The sequence below is a fragment of the Vulpes vulpes genome, chromosome 16, assembly GCF_048418805.1.
Source record: "Vulpes vulpes isolate BD-2025 chromosome 16, VulVul3, whole genome shotgun sequence".
NCBI classification, from domain to species: domain Eukaryota; kingdom Metazoa; phylum Chordata; class Mammalia; order Carnivora; family Canidae; genus Vulpes; species Vulpes vulpes.
The window spans coordinates 39,009,826-39,032,786 of record NC_132795.1 but is presented as its reverse complement, the minus strand read 5'-3'; the positions used below and the strand labels follow the sequence as shown (position 1 = coordinate 39,032,786).

The 22,961-nt window shown below is 39.3% G+C and overlaps 1 protein-coding gene across 1 annotated transcript in view; it reads left to right on the top strand.

Annotated features, from left to right (window-relative positions):
- GNS (glucosamine (N-acetyl)-6-sulfatase) overlaps positions 1-22,961 on the top strand; it is a 52,022-nt gene that overhangs the window by 12,646 nt on the left and 16,415 nt on the right. The window contains exons 7-10 of the mRNA XM_072742095.1: positions 1,066-1,148; positions 2,746-2,864; positions 4,309-4,412; positions 11,263-11,364. Of these exons, the coding sequence (XP_072598196.1) occupies positions 1,066-1,148; positions 2,746-2,864; positions 4,309-4,412; positions 11,263-11,364 (408 nt within the window). The remainder of the gene's footprint in view (positions 1-1,065; positions 1,149-2,745; positions 2,865-4,308; positions 4,413-11,262; positions 11,365-22,961) is intronic.

Genomic DNA, 22,961 nt, shown 5'->3' with positions numbered 1-22,961 from the left:
CTTCTGAGCCGAGTGACCTGACCTTGGGCAAGATGCTTAACTTCTGCTTTTTTATCTAAAGTGAGAGATCTAAATAAATAAGATGGGAGGTCTTACTTCCTCGTGCAGCTACAATATGGACTAAGGAGCATAGAAATATGCAGCATGTTGCCTGGCACACTGTAAGCAAGTGCTTAAGTAGGATTTTAAAGGCTGAGAGAACTGAGTTTTGAACTAGAGGGCCTTTCTCTGTGTTCCAAAAGAAATTAATAGGATTTCCTATGAGCAAATAAGTAGAAATTTTAAATCAGTCACTCTGTTACAGAATTTCTTAGAGTTATTCCTGTTCCAAGATGAATTTCCAACAGGAGGATATACTGTATAACATTTCTCAAACAATACTAAGTAAGAACCCTTTGAGACTGATAGTTTGGGAGATGGTGGCTTAGGACTTTATGAATAGGGAGGAGAAAATTAATGATGTATGGGAATGTTTTTGGTTTTTTTATTTATTTATTTGTTTTTGGTTTTTTTAGAACTGCAAGTGATTTAAATGAGAAGAACCCTCTAGATTTGAGCTTGAGGTTTTAGGAAATTGTAATGATGAGTTTTTTCCCAAAGTTCTAGGACGATCAGTATCTTGGGCAGGAAAATAGAGGGTGATAAGAATGGTCGCTTATTAGGCAATACTTAATGGAAGGTAAAATTAATATTTACCCTTTTGTGGTTCGGGTAGTAGATCCAAAGCATAGACTCAATGTTAATAAACTTAGTCTGCTTTTAGCCAATAGTCCTCTAATATCTTTCACTAAATCTTTTAATGCTGATTAATGCTGCTAACAAGGAGCCCAGGCCTTGTTTCATTAGAGAGCTACTGGGAAGAACCTAAGAATGAATGATAATCTATAGAAAGTGTTTTTAGGAATATATGGAGCAGGGGAGGGGAGGTCTGAAGTTGTTCAGATGCTCTGGTGAATTCCTTTTTGGTAGAAGTATAAAATGCTGCTTTTCATTATGTATTCTGGTAGTAGTTTATTTGATTGTAGTGACTTGGTGCTAACATTTTTTTTTTCTTCTAAATTTTAGAACAAGCACTGGTTAATTAGGCAAGCCAAGACCCCAATGACCAATTCTTCAATACAGTTTTTAGATAGTGCATTTAGGAAAAGGTAAGAGCTACTTTCTCAATCTGGATGGATGTTAAGGACCTTCCAAGTCAGCCCATGAACAGGGGGACTGCACAATATGGTTACCTTTGAAACAAAATCAGAAGGTAGCAGGTTGGTGGGAGAGACTCTTTGATTGGGAGTCTGCTCCCCCAGAGGTATAGGAGATGGTCTTTGGACTTCAGGACTAATACAACAATTCATTTGTATAACTTGTTAAAGCATAATTGCGAACTGGAGCCATTTGGTACAAAAAATTTTTCCCTGTGTCTGAAGAAAAGATCACTTTGTGAAAAATCAGACTCAATATTTGTATAAGACCCAAAGGCTTAGGGCAGCCGTGGTGGCCCAGCGGTTTGGTGCCGCCTGCAGCCCAGGGCGTGATCCTGGAGACCCGGGACCGAGTCCCATGTCAGGCTCTCTTTGTGGTGCCTGCTTCTCCCTCTGCCTGTGTCTCTGCCTCACTCTCTCTCTCTATGAATACATAAATAAAATCTTAAAAAAATAATAATTAAATTAAATTAAAAAAAAAAAAGACCCAAAGGCTTAGAATAGAACAGAATATTTGCACTTGCTTTTTGGAATATTAAGGAATTTCCTTAAGTCAGTTCTTAAAAATCCATTACACTCTCTTAAGATGTATTTAGATTATACCAGGAGTGAGGAAACTTCTATAAAGGGCCAGACAGTAAATATTATAGCCTGACAAGCCAAATGGTCTTTGTCACAGTTGCCCAGCTTTGCTGTTGGAGCAAAACTAGGCAATATATGAATGAACAATATGAAAACAGTGACTTATTTAATGGGTACAGAGTTGCAGATTTGCAAGACAAAGTTCTGGAGATCTGTTTCACTGTGTGAATATACTTAATGATTGTACCCTTAAAATTTGTTAAGATGGTAAATTACATCTTGTGTGTTTTTTACCGCAATTTAAAAACAAACCTAGGGCAGCCCCAGTGGCTCAGCAGTTTAGCGCTGCCTTTGGCCCAGGGTGTGATCCTGGGGACCTGGGATCGAGTCCCATGTCGGGCTCCCTGCGTGGAGCCTGCTTCTCCCTCTGCCTGTGTCTCTGCCTCTCTCTCTCTCTCTCTCTCTCTCTCTCTCTCTCTCTCTCTCTGTCATGAATAAATAAATAAAATCTTTAAAAAAAAATACAATAAAAATAAAAACAAACCTAAATAGTGGACAGGCTGTGGCCCATCGCTAATTGCTTGCCCACCCCTAGTTTAGATCCTGAAATGTTGTAGTGTGGGTCTGTCTGAATTAATCTGTGTTAATCAGTACTGAATTGACAGCTTTCCCTTCCAGTTGTTTCTGCTCTCATCACTCGTTTTAGTAAAGCTAACTGGTTATTAAAAGCCTCACTTCTTTAGAAATGGTTAAATTTGGAATGAACTAATTGTGTTCTGGGATTTTTCTAATTTTTTTTCAGTGAGGGGGTCTGAGGAAAGGACATTTGGGTTTTGAGCTTTCTGGGAGTGTGGTTTGGGGGCTTTTGTATTATTTTGATTTGAATTTCACTCCTGCTCTGTTGGCAAGATACATTCCCTCAGCCATTGTTTCTGAAGTCCCCTTGTCACCCTCTGTGTACATCCAGGTGGCAAACTTTACTGTCAGTTGATGACCTTGTGGAGAAACTGGTGAAGAGATTGGAATTCAATGGGGAACTTAACAACACATACATCTTTTATACGTCAGATAATGGCTATCACACAGGTAAGGGACGGACTGGGGTATTTCTGTGACCTTGATGACGTGCCTTTTTCACCTAGTCAGTAGCACTGGCAGGAAGCTCTAGTTCTGTTGTAGCGGAGGACAGACCAAAGGGAGGGTGCCCCCTTCAGGACCCCTGTGATTAGAGGGCCAACACATTCGCACGTAGAGAGACCAGGTTTCATTATTTGCTATTTCACATGCTAAATTACATGATGTTCAAGGAGTTGGGAGCAGAGTGAGCTTGCTAGATTGGAGGCAGGCAGAAGTAAGAAACTTAACTAGATTTAAAGGGCAAATAGACTTTATAGAATGGAGGTAAGAGATTTTTTTAAGTACTCAAAATAGAGACTGATAAAATAATCTCCATTATCCAGCTTCGATTTTCAGCTACCTATGGCCAGTCTTTTGAATTTTTCCTGCCTTCCCCATGTTTTTGGTTTTTAGCTAGGCAGTATTGGAGAAACTTCAGACATTGTGATTCTGTACATCAACACTGCATTGTCCATCTGACTAGTTTATTATGTATCAGAATCTAGACAAAGTCCACATCCTACCTGTTTTTTGTTTGTTTTTTATGTTCCCTGAGGCTGTTACTGCCACTGATTTATTGGAAAAGGGGTTTGTTGTTGTTCTTTAGAATATCTCACATTCTCAAAAAAAAAAAAAAAAAATTCACATTCTCGATTTGGCTAATCCCAGTCTTGTGATGCCTTGTGTACTTTTAGTCAGCATTTTCTATAGATTGATAGTTATAGTGTCTGAACAGAAATTCGTATTTTCAGTGAGAATCCTTTCTTGGTGATACCAATTTGTAGTTCCTATCACATCACTTCATGATGGTGTCTGGCTGACCCATTTAGCAATGCTGCTATTAATTGATGGCTCATGTGGTGTCAGTCTGAGCCTGTCCTATGAACCTTTTGTGGCTGAAGCTTCTGTTGATGACTGTTGCTTTAATCCCCTATTCTTTCAAAAATGGCAAAATGTTGACTTCATAACTTTGTCCTTCCTTTTGCATTTATTAGTTGGAACTCCTTAGAGAAGAACTCAACTGTTTGGTTATCTTGAAATGCAGATATAAGAAAGCCTGGATAAATGTTTTTGTCCCTTTATTTACACTTTTCTGAGTAACCTCATTCAATTGTGGTCATATTGAGTGTCATCCATAAATTATGTATTTGTGTTTCAGTACTTTCCAGTCATTGTTTTTGCCAAATTTCTCCTATCATAAACCAGAGGAATTCCCCTAGGCATTTGTTTAAAGATGATAAACTCATATCCTGCCTTGTAGTAATAAGAAACCCAAGCAATTGTAAACTTTCCATTAAGGCACCATAAATAGTAGAACAAAGTTGTTTTCATTCTTATTATCGATTAAATGAATGAATGTGTGAGTGACATTTCTATCCTGGCTCCATCTTTACCCTCTGTATTTTGTTTTCAGGACAGTTTTCTTTGCCAATAGACAAAAGACAGCTGTATGAGTTTGATATCAAAGTTCCACTGCTGGTTCGAGGACCTGGGATCAAACCAAATCAGACAAGCAGGGTAGGTGCCTGAGAAACTGATGGTGTTTACAGGTAGCACTTGCCTGAGAAACGAAGGCTGGAAAGGAGGCTGACTAGATTTCTCCTCATATGAGGATGACATATCAGATGTCAGATGGCTTAAGATCTTGTAAGTGTGTATATATAAGCCTTGGAAATACTGGTTTCCTTTCTTATTTTTATTTTTTTAACCCTTGGCCACGTTCTATTAACTGTATTTCCCCCCTCCTCCCATATGCGTATCATATCATATCAGTATAAGTATCATATCACTATAAGTAGTTTTTACTTGACCTTGAAGCAGTGACTCGACCGTGGTCCTCATCAACATCACCTTCTGAAACTGTGAAAGGTTCAACATCCAGAATGGTTCTAATGGACTCACTTGGACTAAAATGGGGACCCAGCCTCTGCTTTTTTCCTTCAATCACAGATGATTCTGAGTGGCCACCCAGTTTGGTGCCTACTACCCTGTAGGTCAGAGCTCCTTAGGCGGATCCCCTTGGGTCCTTGTTAAAATTCAGATTCTGAGTCTGCATTTCTGACCTCCCAGCTGATAGCTGCTGCCGATCTGACTCCACTTTGAGTATAAGGCTATAGAAAGCATGTCTTCTGAGGATTTCATCCCTCTCTTTTGGGACTCTTCCTACTAATGCATTTCTGTTTTACTGATTCTCTCTCCAAAAGTATCATAATATACCACTTTTCTTTTGGAAATGTTGCCATTTCCATTTGATTTCCGTGTCTTTTTCCAAACTTATAATCTAATATTGAGGCACTTTGTTCCTGGAGATTGTGGGCACTCTGAACCAAAACACTTCGGTCTAATGCTTAGAAGATAAGAATTGATAAACTCTACTAGTTATGTTCTCTTTTCTGATAACACAAATCAGTCCCAGCTCTGTGAGACAAAAAAAATGAGCAAATACGTCATTTAAGCTAAAATTGAAAAATGGGCCAGACTTTCTGGGTATACTGGGTACTTCAGTTTAATTTTGGGGTTTAATGTTTACTTTGTTTAAAAGTCTGCAATTCACTTATATCCTTTTGTAATGCTCATGATAGAATTCTGTTGAAATTCTTTCAGAAAGGTAAAATGGCCTTCATAATTTCCCTTTGAGTTTTCTTTTTCTCTTAAGACCTGCTACAGGGGATCCCTGGGTGGCTTAGCGGTTTAGCGCCTGCTTTCAGCCCAGGATGTGATTCTGGAGTCCCAGGATTGAGTCCCACACTGGGCTTCCTGCACGAAGCCTGCTTCTCCCTCTGCCTGTGTCTCTGCCTCTCTCACTCTCTGTGTCTCTCATGAATAAATAAATAAAATCTTTTTAAAAATAAATAACCTACATTTCTAAAGCCAGTCACTTCCCACTATAAATTCAATACCCTGTAAATGGGCCTCTCCTTCAAAGGGCATAGGTGGGTTTGGAGGACCATTAAGTCTAAAAGTGTTATATTGATCTTGGTGTTGGGAGTTGACTCAAGAGAACGTGTCAGCAGCTCTGCATTTCCAAGGAGCAGGGCTACCTAGGGCCACTTTTAACCAGTGTAGGGAAGGAGGCTGAATGAGAATAGAATGGAATGTGTCAGCGAGCTGCCCATCGAACAGACTGTTCCTTTTGTCTTCAAGATAACAGTGGCATGTAAATGTTAACATCAGAAAAGTTCACCTATAAACAGTCTAAATAAAACCTGGTTCTTAGGAAACCATTTCAATAATAATATCTATATAATATTTAAGGCAGCCTGGGTGACTCAGTGGTTTAGTGCCACCTTCAGCCCAGGGTGTGATCCTGGAGACCCGGAGTTGAGACCCGGCTCCTCCATGCAGGAGCCCTCTGCCTGTGTCTCTGCCTCTTTTTCTGTGTCTCTCATGAATAAATAAATAAAATCTTTAAAAAATATATCTATATAATCAACAATATCAAAATATCTATTGGATGCTTAGCTTGTGACAGGTGCTGTTCTAAGTGTATTAGCTATATCAACTCATTTAACTTCACAACAGTATAAGATATAGGTACTGTTGTCACCCTGCCCCCTCCCAAAAAGATATTGTTATCCCCATTTTACAGATGAGGACCCTGAGGTACAGGAGTTAAATGATTTGCCCAAGATAATGTAGCTAAAAAGTATCAGTCTGGCTGCAGAGTCTATACTTAACCATTATAGTATAACTCAGGAAACATTTAAGTATCTTCTTGTGCCAGCAGCCTTGGATACACAGCATCCAAAGGAGGATTGGTTCTTAACATGTCAGGAGAGCCAGATATTTTAGCTACAGTTGTCAGTGAAAGCCTCTGAGGCATTTGAAAGGAGACCTTGGTGTTGAGAAGGATTTAGTCCCACAGAGATCTGTGGGAGGGCATTCTGAGCTGAACAATAAATGTGAAGGCACAGATCTGAGAATGAGCTTGGCTTGTTCAGGGAACAGAATGTGGCAACTGTACTGAACTACTTTCAGTAGTTCACTTCTAAGGGAACCATCTCTCTCACCTGGCCTTTGTATGGCTGATTGCTCTTTCTGTTTAGATTGCTTCCCCCTCCCATGCCCCTTCCTCCTCACCGATTGTCCTTTAGAGCTTTGGTTGTGGGCTTCTGTCTGGAAAGTCACTACAGACCCCTGCCCCCACTTGGAGTAGGTGCTCTTCCCGTGTTCCTGGTGGGCCTCACACTTATCACACCCTACTGGGTTTGTGCTAAAAGGAATTCCTCAATGGCTAAGCTTAGAATACCCAGCCCTTAATAAACATCAGACATCCATGTTGCTTGAATTATCACCACCAGGGTCACATAGTGGCAGAACCAGGACTGAAAATTAAGAGTGTCTGTTCTCAAAATCCATGTGTGTTGCGCTGCTGTGCTGACAGATGTAGCTTGAGAAGTGTGAAATGCTCGGCCTCCACCTAGCACAAAAAAACGTCAGAGATGGGTGAATCTTCATGTATTGGCAGCATAGCCGTCTCAGCGCCAGTTGTCCTATGCGAGTGGCACGGGGTTATGAGTTGGGCATAATAAGCTGAGCTGTCAAAAGATGACGGCCCAAACAGGACCTGTTTTGACCAGCGGGCTTAGCTTTGTGTTAGCTGTTAGAGAGCAAAAGCAGGTGGTTTGTGTGGATGCCAAACACTGGCTTATCGAGGTTTCCCCCCTGACTGGAAGTTAATCTAGCTTTAGATTTGGTGGTAGAAATTCTTCAAAAAGAGTTTTAAGAAAGAAAAAGGTTAGTAGGGAAAAAAATGACCCAGCATGATCTGGGTGAAATAGAACTGTACTAGGGGGCCAAGAAGACAGCATATTGGCTTTAAGACAGGCCGAATAAGCCTAGTTTCCCTATGTGAAAGTGGGAGAATGGTTAAGTGGAAAATTCTCCAGTGTAACTTGGTGACACCCTGGCTTCTTCCTTGTAGGGCATTAATCCAGGTGAAGTAGCCCTAGATGTGGGGAGTCCTCTGTCTTCTTAGGCAGTTCCACTGCTTTTCACCACATGGATTTTCCGCTGTGCTTGGAGTCTTTCCTTTGGTAACTCTACATGAATTCTTTTTTTTTTTTTTTTATGATAGTCATAGAGAGAGAGAGAGAGAGGCAGAGACATAAGCAGAGGGAGAAGCAGGCTCCATGCACCGGGTGCCCGACGTGGGATTTGATCCCGGGTCTCCAGGATCACGCCCTGGGCCAAAGGCAGGCGCCAAACCGCTGTGCCACCCAGGGATCCCTCTACATGAATTCTTTAAGATCAAGGCTTAAATGTCTATTTGGAAACCTGATGTATCCTGCTGAGAGCAGTCTTATTTTTTTCTCAGTAATTCTGTAGCGCTGTCATTCTTCTAGAGCTAACGAGCAGCTCCAAGGCACGATATCTCTTGATATCATGCCCCAGAATTTTCTAAGAGGTTTTATTTGATGAGAATACCTACATACATAAATCCTGAGAACATTCCCAAACATCTGGGAGCCTGTGGTTTATGAAATAATTTACTTTTGGTCTTGTTAGTGCTTTTCAAAAAGTCCCAATCCATAAATGAATCTTTAAGTTTATACTTCGTGGTAAAAGCAGTACCATTTTAGGAACTTGAATTGCTAGTATTTCTAGAAGTCCTTATGATCATGGGTCTGTAGTATCCATTCTAATTCTTGTTTGTAAAAACCAGACAGTTAGAAATCTCTGAGTTATTTTTTTAAAAAGATTTTATTTATTTATTCATGAGAGAGACCGAGGGAGAAGCAGGCTCCATGCAGGGAGCCCGATGTGGAACTCGATCCCAGGTCTCCAGGATCACGCCCTGGGCCAAAGGCGGCACTAAACCATTGAGCCACTCAGGCTGCCCTCTCTGTGAGTTCTTAACTTATACTCCGTATCCACTAGAAGTCTCCTATCTTCTGACCTAGCATTCTAATTTTGAGATTCTTCTTATTCAAACCAAAGCCTAGAAGGGAAGAGAATTTGTTATTTTTAGGGAAAATGTTATTATTGCAGATATCTGGGAACAAAGAGTCCTGGGATAGTGTTTATGGTAGTTGGGACAAATCTTAGTGATCTTGACTCGTACTGAAACTTACAGACCTTACCCCTCATAGAGGGGACTGCCATTGGAGAGAGCCTCCCATCATACAGCTGATGGCTCTTGAGGCAACTCCTGGTGAAATAGGCAGTCACCATTTTATGTCTGTGGGTTTTGTTATTTTGGTGTTTCCTTTTTTTTTTTTTTTTTTTTTTTTTTCTTATAAAACTGCTTTGGACAGTTTGGATCTTAGTAATACCTGTGGATCTGGCTTCATTCATATTCTAGACCTGACTGAAGATCTTTTAGCGACACATCAGGGTCTTATTACCTTGATCTGATTCTGGAGATTGTCTCTGCTTGTCTCTTCTTGCCTGTGTGATCTTTTCTGTATTCATACCTGTTCTGTGAACTATATTCAAAGTGGCTCAGCTTGCCTGGGAGACTTGGAATTAGGAAGATATCTCTTACTCTGGGTCCTGTATAATCCCTAGAGACAACGTTTTTGTGGGGGTTTTCTCAGTAACTTTTATACTTAGTGATAAAAGCAGTACCATTTTAGGAATTTGAATTACTTACTAGTGTCTCTAGAAGTCATTATGATCATGGGCCCATAGTATCCATTCTAATCCTTTAATCTAGAATTAGAAATCTAATTCTAATTTTCTCACTTTTATCACTTAAGTATAAAGGTAAGAGAGGATTGCTTTTCCTATGAGAGGCTTGCCACTGAATAATTTCTGACAGCTGCAAGGTTACCCTAATTGATTCAGACCCCAGATAAGTTTATTTTTTTATTTTTATTTATTTATTTTTTCCCAGATAAGTTTATTATTGTGCCTTATAAGAGCCATCGTAGCTGCCAGGAAACCTGACCCCTGATGAATAGTGCTCTAAAGATGTATTCTTGCCTTTTATGTCTGTGCTTTTGATTTTGTTTTTAAATGAAAAGTTCCTGAGTTAAGTTTTATTTTTTTAATCTCCCCTTGGCCTTGCCTAAGATGCTCTGAGTTTTCTCAATAGTCCTGAAGACTGTTAAATCCTTTCAGTAAATGGTAGCTTTTCAATTTTAAGCCATTGATTTTGTTTCTGTTACTTCTCTTTCATTTCCTCATCTGTAAAATGGAAATACTGCATCCTAGGGTCATGGTGAGGATTAACGGATAAACCATAAGGACTGGCCCAGAATAGATGCTCAGTAAACATTAGTTCCCCTGGTTTCCCTGGTGGGTTGTCTTCACCACTCTGAAAGCTTTTTTACTAACCTGTGATTTAAATGACTTTAAGTGTATGCTTAGGTCCTATGTATGTCTGCACTACACTACAGTGGCCACCAGCTACCGTGCCTGTTGAGCCAAAACATATGGGATAGTCCAAACTGAGATGTCTTCTAATTATAACATTCCAGATTTCAAAGACTTAGTTCAAAAATAAAAGATAAAATCTCATTAAGTTTTTTATATTGCTTACATTTGAAATAGTGCCATTTTTGACATATCAAGTTAAATATACATAGTGAATTTCTGCCCCTTTTTCTTTTGACTTTATGTGGTCACTGGACAATTTTAAATTACATATGTGGTCCCATTATATTTCTATAGGACTCTACTGGTTTAAGTCCCAAACAGGATTTGTATATAGAAGGAAAATCATCTCATAAATGAAAGGAATAAGGCCAGGCATAAATGCAGGACAGTAACCTTAATTTCTAGAGTTTATTTAGCACATCTAAATTTTGTGCTCTTTAAGGAAACTTTTATCGATGCAGTGTTGGAATGAGTTTTCTCCAGTCTCCAAAGCCATTTGCAGACATTTTTTTTTAATCCTCCTCTTCTACCCGGTATTGCAAACATTTTTTAGTAGTGTTATTACTTTGAGAAACTAAAAAAAGGGCTAATATCCTCCTTGGTAAGAATCATTCAGCCTTCTAGGATTTCAAAAATATCAGGAGCCCATTTGAAATCAAGTTTAGTGAACTGTAGAAATACAGGCTGTAAATACTTTGTATAAAATAACTAGCCCAACATTTTCTCCTGATCCATCAGACTTCAGGCAGTCCCAAAGAAATTTCGAAAAATGTTTTGATCAATAACAGTATGGGTTGAATAGGTACACAACTTCCCAGGGGCATGTATTACAAGTCTTATAAACCTTTATGTTTTGTTTTTTGAATTACTATATTTGAATCAATGAATCAGTAACACCTCAGTAAGTCGGGACTGTACAAAAAATAATAATAATAGTAAATAATAGTTTGTCTCATGGGGTGGGGCGAAGAGCTTTATTATAGATAGAAAAGGAAAGCCAGACCAACTGTGTATTAGATATCTTGTTTTTTCCACATTCTCATAGATGCTCGTTGCCAACATTGACTTGGGTCCTACTATTTTGGATATTGCTGGATATAACCTGAATAAGACACAGATGGATGGGATGTCTTTATTGCCCATTTTGGTGAGTATAAAGCCCTCAATCATGCCTGAGCCAAGACTCTGAAATAAATTCCACATTGTACAAATTTAGAATTAAAAATTTAAATTTTAAACTATGAAATTTGGGGAACAGAGAAAGAATTTTTCTCTGTGGTGGGAAGGAGTCGTCTAAAAGACTGGACCACATATAAACAGATATGTATCCTCCCTTCTTTCTCTTTACCCCTCCTAAAAACCTATCCTAAACAAAGTGAGGGCAGGTGACAAATGGGAAAATATTTGAGACATATATGAAAAAGGGTACTTGGTCATAATAGATGAGTTCCTAGAAAGCAAAGCTTAATATCCCAGTAGAAAAATGAGCAAAAAAGAAAGGAACTAATCAACTCACAGAGGATTTAGAAATGGCCGCAGTGAATGCAAAAAGAGCTGATCAAAGAAATGCTTAACTGAAGGAGGCCTTTATTGCCTTCAGAACTGGCAAAGACTAAAAAGGTTTATACTGAGTCTGAGAAAATGAAAACTACTCAGTCTGGGTTCATTAAAGTGTAATCAGTATGAGCTATCAGGAGGCTAATTTGACAAGACCTTTCACTTTAGAATTCATATCTTAAGGGGCACTTGGCTGGCTCAGTTGGTAGAGGATATGATTCTTGATCTTGGGCTTGTGGGTTCAGGTTCCATGCTGGGTGTAGAGATTACTTAAAAATAAAATCTTAGGGGCGCCTGGATGGCTCACTTAATTAAATGACCAGATCTTGATTTCGGTTCAGGTCATGAACTAAGGGTCCTGGGATTGAGCTTGATGTAGGGCTCTGTGCTCAGTGGAAAGTCTGTTTCTCCCTTTTCCTCTGTCCCTCCCCCTGTTCTTTCTCTCAAATAAGTAAATCTCTAAAAAATTAAAATCTTAAAAAAAAAAGAATACATATATTAAGCGGTTCCATCTGGAAATTCATTCTAAAGAAAATTAACTCAGGAAATACTTGAGTATCTACTGTGTGCCTCGCACCGCACAGAACTAAGGATCTGTGAAAGGATCAATATTCACTTGAAAGGATCAATATTAAAATACGATAGCCATTTATGGTGATTCATTATAGGTGACTATTATTGATTTGTCAATCTGTTAGAATTTATTATTCTATGTTCATGTTCACATGTTCACAGATGCCTAATAATCCATTGTATGAACGCACAGAACTTAATTATCTGTTTTCTTGTCAGTCAATAGACCTTTCTGTTGTCCTAGTTTTGTTTTAGGAACAGTGCCATTAGAGCCTTTTTATACATGTCTTTCAGTGTACATGTGTGTATACCGAGGTACAGGAACTGCACATTGTTCATTTCTACAGATATTTCCAAGTTATTTTTATAAAATGGTCATCAATTTACACTCCCACGAGCAGTGTATGAGAATTTCCCTTGTTCTCTATAAGAAACTTTCAGACAACTTAATTTTTGCCCATCTAGCTGGTAGAAAAGACCAAAATTCCATTTGGTCCTACCATGCATTTCCTTGTTTATTGATGAGATGAATCATTTTAAACAGTTTTTAATTCACTTAATTCATACAATTCACTAAAGTTTGTAATTCAAGTAGTTTTTGACATATTCAGAGTTGTGCCACCGTACGTAATATGAATTTAGAGTATTTTCGGCATCCCAACAAGAATCTGCAGATACATTAGCAGTCTGTCCCCCATTGCTCCCTCTCCCAGCACCAGGCAAACACTGATCTACTTTCTAGTGCTGTAGATTTGTCTATTGTGGACATTTTGTATAAACAGAATCTTGCATATCTGTAGCCTCTTGTGACTAGCTTCTACTAAGAATAAGGTTTGAGAAATCATCCGTGTTGTAACATGTATCAGTATTTCATCCTTTTTATTACCAAATAATACTCCATTGTATGAATATTCCACATTTGTTTATCCATTTCTCGGTAGGTTGTTTTCCCTTTATTGCTATTATGAGTAATGCAGCTGAGAACATCTTGTATACAAGTGTTTGTGTGGACAAATGTTCTCAGTTTTCTTGGGTACATAACCTATATACCTCATAGAATTGCTAGGTTGTATGGTAATGTATGTTTAACTTTTGAGGAACTGTCCGACTGTTCTAAAGCAACTGCACAATTTTATATATTCCCACCAACAGTGCACAAGAGTTCAAAATTTTCTACATCCTTGCCAACACTTGGTAACTGTCATTCTATTACATTGTAGTGGGTACAAGGTAGTATCTCATTGTGGTTTTGATAATGCATTTTCCTAATGAGTAATGATAATGAACATCTTCTGTGTTTATCGGACATTTGTGTATCTTCTTTGGAGATATATTTATTCGAATCCTCTGCCCATTTTTTAATTGAAGGTTTTAAAGATTTTGAGAGAACAGGAGAGAGATGAGCAGGGGGTGGTGGGTAGAGGGGCAGGAGAGGAAGAAGCAGATTCCTTACTGAGCAGGGAGCCTGATGTGGGGCTTGATCTCAGGACCTCAATATCATTACCTGAGCCAAAGGCAGATGCTTAACTGACTGAGCCACCTAGGCACCCCTTAACTGAGTTTTTGATCAGTGAATCAGTTTTTCACTTAAGCTTTTTGTATTGCTTCCCTCGTGAAGTGCTGCTTATTGCCCATCCTGTTCTCCCTGTTTGTGACTTGTCTTTTCTCTACATTAAGATAAGAGAACACAGAGCACCTGGGTGGCTTAGTGGCTGAGTGTCTGCAATCCTGGGGTCCTGGGATCGAGTCCCACATCATAGTCCCTGCAGGGAGCCTGCTTCTCCCTCTGCCTGTGTCTCTGCCTCTCTCTCTCTCTCTCTGTGTGTCTCATGATAAATAAATAAAATCTTTAAAAAGATATGAGAACACAGGAGTTAAATGTATAAATCATCTCTTTTATGGTTTGTGTTCTTTGTATCTTGTTTATAAAATTGCTTCTGATCCTTGAGATCAAAAAACAATTCTCCTAGGTTTTCTTGGAATAGCTTTGTACTTCTACCTCTTACATGAAAGTTCTCGATGTATCTAGAAACCATTTTCTGGTATAGTATGAGTCAGAAATCCAATCTCATTTTTTTCTCCATATCTACTTGGTTGTCTTTTCTGTTCCACAAGTCTGTCTATCCTTTTTACCAGTATCATTTTGTCTTATTATAAAGCTGTGTAATTAAATCTTTATAAAGGCAAACCTCTCTGTCCTTGTAGGGATCCTGGCTACCATTCTTCCATATAAACTTTGAAAACAGCTTTTAAAATTAACTGAAAATTCATGTTGGATTTTTGGTTGGAATTGCGTTGAATCTGTAGGTCCAGTAAGAGGAAAATTTATATCTTTTAATGTTCCTCATGCAAATTTTATTCTATGTGCCTTACTTATTTCTAGTTAGGAAAACAAATCTTCACTATGGAAGTGAAATTACTATGCATTACACAGTAAACTACTATGCAGTTGATTCTTGAATGACATGGGTGTAAATTGTGTGAGTCCACTTACACGCAAATATTTTTTGATAAACATTGGAAAACTTTTTTGGAGATATGTGACAATTTTTAAAAACTAGCAGACATACCACATAGCTTAGAAGAATTGAAAAAATAAGAAAGATATGTCACAAATGCATAAAAGTAGAAAGTTAAAAAGTTAAAAAGTTAGTAGAAAGTTAAAACTTACACAGAATATACACGGCACTGTTCAGTCAAGAGAAATATAAATAAACAATGTAGTATTAAGTCATAACTGCATAAAATTAACTGCAGTACATACTGTGTAATTTCCTAGCCGCCTCCAATTGCTGAGTTTAAGTGTTGTAGCTGCTTAAAATCCCATGTGATGCTAATCATCTCTGCATGAATGGCTTGTCTCTCCAATAAATTGGGGATCATGGTAAAAAATTATCTCTTCTGGTTCTTGTGTATTTTTCATTGTATTTTCTGCAATACCATGAGCCTTGAATAACACCATGGAACCCATGCAAAATGCCACTGGGGATGCTGGAAATGCTCCCAAGAAGCTGAGAAAAGTCATGACATCATAAAAAGTTGAATTGCTTGATATGTACTGTAGATTGAGGTCTGCCACTGTGGTTGTTCACCATTTCAAGATAAATTAGTCCAGCATGAAGACCACTGTGGGGGGAAAAAAAAGGAAATTCAAGAAGCCATCACTGTAGCTATGCCAACAGGCATGAAAACCTTACACTCTTTGCAAAATATCTTTTTATCTTGTATTGAAAATGTAGCTTTCATGTGGAAGCAAGATTGCTATAAGAAAGGCATACCTATAGATTCTAATATGATTTAAGTAAAAGCAGAGTCCTTATATGAGAACTTAAAGCAAAAGGAAGATGAAGGATCTAAAGATGGAGAACTTAATGCCAACAAAGGACGGTTTGATAATTTGAGAAAGTAGTTTGGTTTAAAAAATGTCAGTGTAACAGAATAAGCAGCTTCTGTTGACCAAGAGGCAATGGATGAGTTTCCCAGATGCCATTAAGAAAACCCTTGAGAAAAAAAAAAGAAAAAAGGAAAAAAGAAAAAAAAAAAAAAAAACCCTTGAGAGACGCCTGGGTGGCTCATTTGTTTAAGCATCTGCCTTCAGCTCATCTCATCTCAGGGTCTGGGGATCAAGCCCTGCATCAGGCTCCCTGCTCAGCAGGGAGTCCACTTCTCCCTTCCCCGCACCCCACCCCCGCAACCTGGCTCGTGCTCGCTCTCAAATAAAAGCAAGCAAGCAAGAAAGCAAGCAAGAAAGCAAGAAAGAAAGAAAAGAAAAGAAAGAGAAAATCATTGAGAATGTCTGCCTGAACAGGTTTTTAATGCAAATAGAAATTCCCTATTCTGAAATATCAGAAAGGGAGACAGGACATGAAGACTCCTAACTCTGGGAAACGAACTAGGGTTGGTGGAAGAGGAGGAGGGCGGGGGTAGGGGTGAATGGGTGACGGGCACTGAGGGGGGCACTTGACGGGTTGAGCACTGGGTGTTATTCTGTATGTTGGCAAATTGAACACCAATAAAAAATTATTTTTAAAAAAAAGGAATTCCCTATTCTGGAGAAAAATGCTACAAAGGACATTTATTAGTAAGGAGGAGAAGCAAACATCAAGACTGAAGGCAGAAAGGGAGAGGCTAACTCCTCCTATTTTGTGCACATGCAGTTGGATTTATATCGGGACTACTGAGCCATTAAGGGAAAAGGTAAATACCAGCTGCTAGTCTTTTGGTTGTATAAGAAGACCTGGACAGTGAGGAACCCATTTTCTGGATCAATGTTTTATTCCTGAAGTCAGGAGAAAATACATTGCCAATAAGGCACTGCCTTTTAAAGTCCTTTTGACATTGGACAGTGAAGATGCCCACCCAGAACCTTGCCCCCAAACACAGTGTCTCTAATTCAGTTTCTAGGTCAAGGGTCATAAAAACCTATAAGGCTCATTACATACAGTACTCTATGGAAAGGATTGTCAACACTGGAAGAGAAGCCTACTAGTAGAATATCATGAAAGTCTGGAAAGATTACACCATTGAAGATGTTGTTATAGAAAGCCATCGAGGCCAAAACAATAAATTCCTGCTGGAGAAAAGTGTGTCCAGATGTGCCTAACTTCACGAGACTTAACAATAGAGGAAATTGTGAAAGAAATTATGGATATGGCAAAAAGTACATGGGGGTGTTAAAGGATTTCAAGATACGGATCTTGGAGAATTGACATCAGACAATCTGGCAGAAGGGTTTTGATTATTCAAGACTGCTTTTAACTTCTTTAGTGACAGGACCCTTCTATGTCAATCAGTAGAAGAAGGATTGGTACCATATGGAAACATTTTTAGAGAAATGAAAAGGCAAAAAAGACAAAAATTAGGATGTTTATTTTGTAAAGTTACACTGAGTGCTCCTGCCTCCCCTCCCTCCTCTGCCAACACTGGGACAGTGAGACCGACCCTTTCTTTTCCTCCTCAGCCTAGTCAACAAGATGACTAGGATGAGGACGTTTATGGTGGATTGTTTAATAGTTGAACAGTCATCATGTCGTACAGTTAATACTTAGGTCTGTGTCTTTGTGTTTAAGAATATAATAACTGGGGATCCCTGGGTGGCGCAGTGGTTTGGCGCCTGCCTTTGGCCCAGGGCGCGATCCTGGAGACCCGGGATCGAATCCGACGTCGGGCTCCCAGTGCATGGAGCCTGCTTCTCCCTCTGCCTGTGTCTCTGCCTCTCTCTCTCTCTCTGTGTGACTATCATAAATAAATAAAAATTAAAAAAAAAAAGAATATAATAACTGTATGGCAAGAACTGTATCAGCAGCATCATTGCCCAGTATTCACCATGTAGAACACTGTCTACAAGACTTGTACGGAAGTGGATAGCCTATCCTTACATAGGCGTAAGGTAATTTTGTATTTAATATAAAATTAATGTGTTAGTTTGCTTACTGTTTTTGCTTTCAAAGAATTACATTACTGTGCACTATGGCTCTCTTGCTCTCTCATAATTGGAGAAACTGAGAATCAGCCTATCATCACCGGTAAGAATTTTTTAATGTAATAATGTTTCCAGTGCTGTGTTATGAATATGACTATAACACTGTGTGCCATAAATTTCTTTTGCCATAAAAATTTTTATAACCATTCATTAAGCTAGGCTACCATGAAGCAGTTGTGTCACCTACACTAGGTTACCATCAAAAGCAACCATATTTCTGCTTCTTTGTTACCAGCACATGAATCATTATATCTGTAAATAAACATGAGTTTCTTTTTCATGTTTTTTTCATTTTTCATATCTAGTGCTGGCCATATATATAAGACGCGCAGTGCCTTGTATCATGTAAGACGGTATTAATGTAGGCATGAAAGAGATCATCTTGTAAACCAGAAGACAAACTTACCGGTGTGGGAAGTTACAGTACCGTAAATATATTTTCTCTCCCTCATGATTTTTAAGATATTTTCTTTTCTCTAGCTCACTTACTGTAAGAATACAGTATATAATACATACACCAGACATGTGTTAATCAACTGTGTTATCAGGGAGGCTTTCAGTTCACAGTAGGTTGTCAGCAGTTAAGTTTTTGGAGAGTCAAAAGTTCTATTCGGATTTTTGACCTTGCAGGGTGTTGTGACATTCCCTTAACCCCTGTGTTCGAGGGTACCCTGTAGTTAATTTCTCTGCACAGTTGTGGAAGTGCCATTAGGACTCGGTTCTTTTCCTTGTTCCTGTTTTGTTTTGGAAGTTATTCTAGTGAAAGTACTGATGTATTCTGCAGAGCAGCAGAGTCTGCATTGCCATTACAGCTCTAGCTCTGCCCTGGTTAGTAGCTACCAGCCACATGTGGCTATTTAAATAAACTAAAATCAAATGAAAAATTCACTTCCTCCATGTCACTAGCCACATAACCAGTGCTCAGAAGCCATTGTTTTGATTGCACAGATACAGAACCTTTCAATCAAAGTTTGGCCCTATGGGCCAAAGTTAGCCCACCCACATTTCCATAAATAGTGTTCTATTAGAACACAGCCACATTCTTCCATGAATATATTGGCTAGGCCTACTCTCCTGGTACAACTGCAAAGTTGAGTAGTTACAGTAGAGACCATATAACCATAGACCCTAAATATTTACTGTCTGGCTTTTGACAGAAAATGCTTAATGACCCTTCCAGACCATTAGTCTCAAACTTGGTCCCACATAGTATCATCTGGGAAACTAAAATACAGTAGTCACCCCTGATCTGTGATTTCACCTTCCATGGTTTTAGTTACCCATGGTCTGGAAGCAGATGATCTTTCTTCTGAAGTGTTGTTAGAAGGTCAGTAGTAGCCTGACATTACAGTGTCCGTAATACATCACAGTGTCTTGTGTCATCTTATTTCACATCGCAAGAAGGGTGAATACAGTACAAAATATACTTCAAGAGAGACACCACATTCACATACCTTACAGTATAATTGTTCTATTTTATTGTGAATCTCTTATGCCTTACTTATAAATAAGACTGTCATAGGTATGTATGTATAATAACAAGTGGTATACCTAGGGTTCAGTACTTTCCATGGTTTGCAGCAGCCATGGAGGCGGGTCTTAGAATGTACCCCCCACAGATAAGGGTGGGGACTGCTTACTTTGCCTGGGTCCCATTCCCAGGATTCTGATTAGTCTTAACATTGAATATAACCTGGCTCTGGGGACTTGTAAAGCTCCCCTAGTGATTTTTTTTTTAAGATTTTATTTATTCATGATAGATACAGAGAGAGGGAGAGAGGGAGGCAGAGACACAGGCAGAGGGAGAAGCAGGCTCCATGCCAGGAGCCCGACGTGGGACTCGATCCTGGGACTTCAGGATCACACCCGGGGCCAAAGGCAGGCGTAAACCGCTGAGCCACCCAGGGATCCCCTCCCCTAGTGATTTTAATATGTAGCAAGGTTTGAGACTGCTGCTCTAGACAGATAAGCTGTTCCCCGACTCCCAGCTTCCATGGCTCAGAGTTGGCATAGCGGGTACTTACAGAGGAGCTGTTGGCTTCTGAACTCTCCTGTGACTTAGATTTCTTGAGCCCCTGACCTGCATGGGGTTGTTCAGGATTCACTATAGACCAGAGGTTAGGAGATGCATTCCTTTCTCTGCATCCCGCTTTCCAGGCAGCTGTGGCATTCCTAGGCCTTGTACAGGTTCTCCCTAATGCCTGCTGTGCTCATCAGATGAGTCCACTGACATCCTTAGTGCAGCTTAGCATTCACCAGAAATGGTTTCCCAACTCAACTAGGAATTAATAATTTCCATTTGCAGTAAGTTTTCACATGATGCTAATGCTGCTGAGGGAGCACTTTGAGAACCACTGTTTCAGTGATGCTTCTCGCATTTTACTGTGCATATGAATCACCAGTGGATCTTAGTAAAACACAGACCCATTACCCATTAAGGAGAGAGTAGGGCCAAGGAGAGAGTAGGGCCTGAGATTGTGCATATCTAACAAGCTCTGGGGGATTGCTGGTAGACTGCGGTTAAAAATCCAACTGAGTAAATTTAGAGATCAAATTGGCTTCATTTAGTGATTCATTACTTGGGCAGCATCTCATCTGGTGATAGAAAGGAGCTCCGCCAAGCTATTAAAAAACCAAAGGTTTTTAAAGGCAGAAAGGGAGCAGAAAAAATTAACAAAGAATGAATTGTTTCAGGCAAGGTCGCCTCCTAAGTGGAATGGAAGGGCCTAGTGGTCAGATTACCTCAGTAGTAGTGACTGGGTAATTCCAGCTTGACTGATTAAAAATTAAGGAGGAGTGAAGGGGGGGAGGGGTGGTGAAACTGTAATTAGGTTAGGTATTAAGTTTTGGTTTGCTGATGTGGGCTTTAGCACAAGTGACTCCATTTGGGGCCGATTATCTCTTTTAACAGCTTACTCCCTTTTGATCAGACTCTCAGCTTAACTGAGAGATGTGATAAGAATTTAAGGCATCAGTGTTGCTCTCAGCTTCTGCTCTAGTTCTCGCAGCTTTTGTCCATCCTTTGTGTGGTATGCACAGGTCATGATGTCTTTTGCTTATTATTCTGATACTCGCAAGCCATGACTTCAGCTTGACCATCTTTAAATCAGTCCTTCTCTTCATCCCATTTCTGACATTCCAATCTTGGGGAGGTTATTTGCTTGATGGTTAGTGGCAATGAACACACACTTGAAGCTTTTGAGAAAGCACAATGCACCAGGAAGATTGTTATTGTTATTATGAACAGGATTAATTCATAATAACTCATAATTAACTCCAATGTTTGGAGTCCCCAAGACCCAGACCAATCAAAATCAGTCACAGGTGAAGGAGTCACCTTTTTGAGCTAAGTGGTTTACTCAGTAATCTTACACAACTGAGTTTCAGCTTCCCCAGAAGTGTTAATCCAGCACAGAAGTTGGTTTTGGCCATAGCTCAGACACCTCTGTGTTCAGCCAAAATATAATCAGGGGCTATTCTATTAACAAGAACAATTTTGGCCAGAGAGTCTAAGGATCTTTATTGGACAGCTTTGTCTTAGCTATGGATTCTGCAATATTTTTGAGTTAAGGAGAAGTTTCTAATCATATTCTAATTTATATTTTCTGAGAATAAGACAAGTATGCCCCTGCCAAAGGAGGTGAATCCTGAGTCATGAATGTCTCCTGGTAATTTCTTTCTAACTTGATGTATAAACCCAAGGGAGTCAACAAATGAGGTATCTTAGTTCATTATAAAAAGTTAGGGGCACAGATAACCTCAGACATTGCACAACAATGTGCCAGCTGTCTAGGCATCCATAGGCCTAAGAAGAGTGATAATCACAGAAAAAGACAAACCCTGTCTCGGTTAAAGTGGTCGTATTGATGGATTCATTTATAGAGTTTGTGACATTTACCCAATCAAGCCAGGGTCAGTTAGGTTTTCAGCACAGATGGGAAGAAAATCTCCTAGCTTGAAATAGAGTCGTTCTAAATGCTTTGCAACGATGTGTGCTGTTCATGAGATCTTTGCCTGAAAAGGAACAGGTATGACCTACGTGATCATGAGAACGTGGTGGTGCAGGTGTACTAAGATTTACATAGATACTTGTTTCTGATTGAGCACATAATAGTTATAAATGGAGAAAGGTAAAAAGGCACAGGATAGTCTAACCATAAGATTTGAACTTGGTCAAAGCTTTTTAAAGGGGTGGGGGGATGGGTAGTAACATTGGGAAGAGAAGAGAAATTGGTCACAGGGAAGACCATGGGATCTCTAGCCTCATGGATAGATTAGAATTTTTGATGATAAATCCAGCGGTCTGAAAGGTTATCTTCCTTAGGACTGGCCTGGGAGATAACAGATCAAAGGCATTATCTTTCCAGGCCAAGACCAGAGTAAAGAAAAGAAGAAGGAAAAAAATTTTTTTCTTTTCTTTTCTTTTCTTTTCTTTTCTTTTCTTTTCTTTTCTTTTTTATTTATTTATTTATTTATTTATTTATTTAATTTATTTAATTTATTTATTTTATTTATTTATTTATTTATGAATGAGACAGAGAGGCAGAGACAGGGGAAGCAGGCTCCATGCATGAAGCCTGATAGGGACTTGATCCCAGGATTCTGGGATCATGCCCTGAGCTGAAGGCAGACACTCAACCAGTGAGCCACCCAGACGTCCCAAGAAAAAAATTTTCATGTTCAGTTAAAGTATGAAGTCTTGATCCAGGGGGAAGCAGTGTACTTTGATGTCACCTGCTTCTGTGCTTCCGCAGTTTGATTTGGAAGTCCCTTTTCAGCTAATTGCTACAGGTAAATGGAATCCTTATAAACACCTTTGGTAGCTGAGCATAGAAAGAGATGGTCTGCATATTGTAAAAGGATTGATCTCCCAGGGAACTGGAGGATAATGAAATCTTGATGGAGTACATGGGGATGAAAGGGACCTTGATGAATTCTTGAGGCATGCCTGTCCAGGTGTATTATTGATTGTTTCAAGTAAAAGCAAATTGATATTGGCTGTTTCCAGAGATGCTGAAAAGGCCAAACAGGACTTCCAACAGTGAACCATTTGAGTCTGGAAGAACTTGTGGCAAAAGGGTGTTTGCATTTGGAAGAACTGGGAAATAGGGAATAACTCAGTATGACTCTGA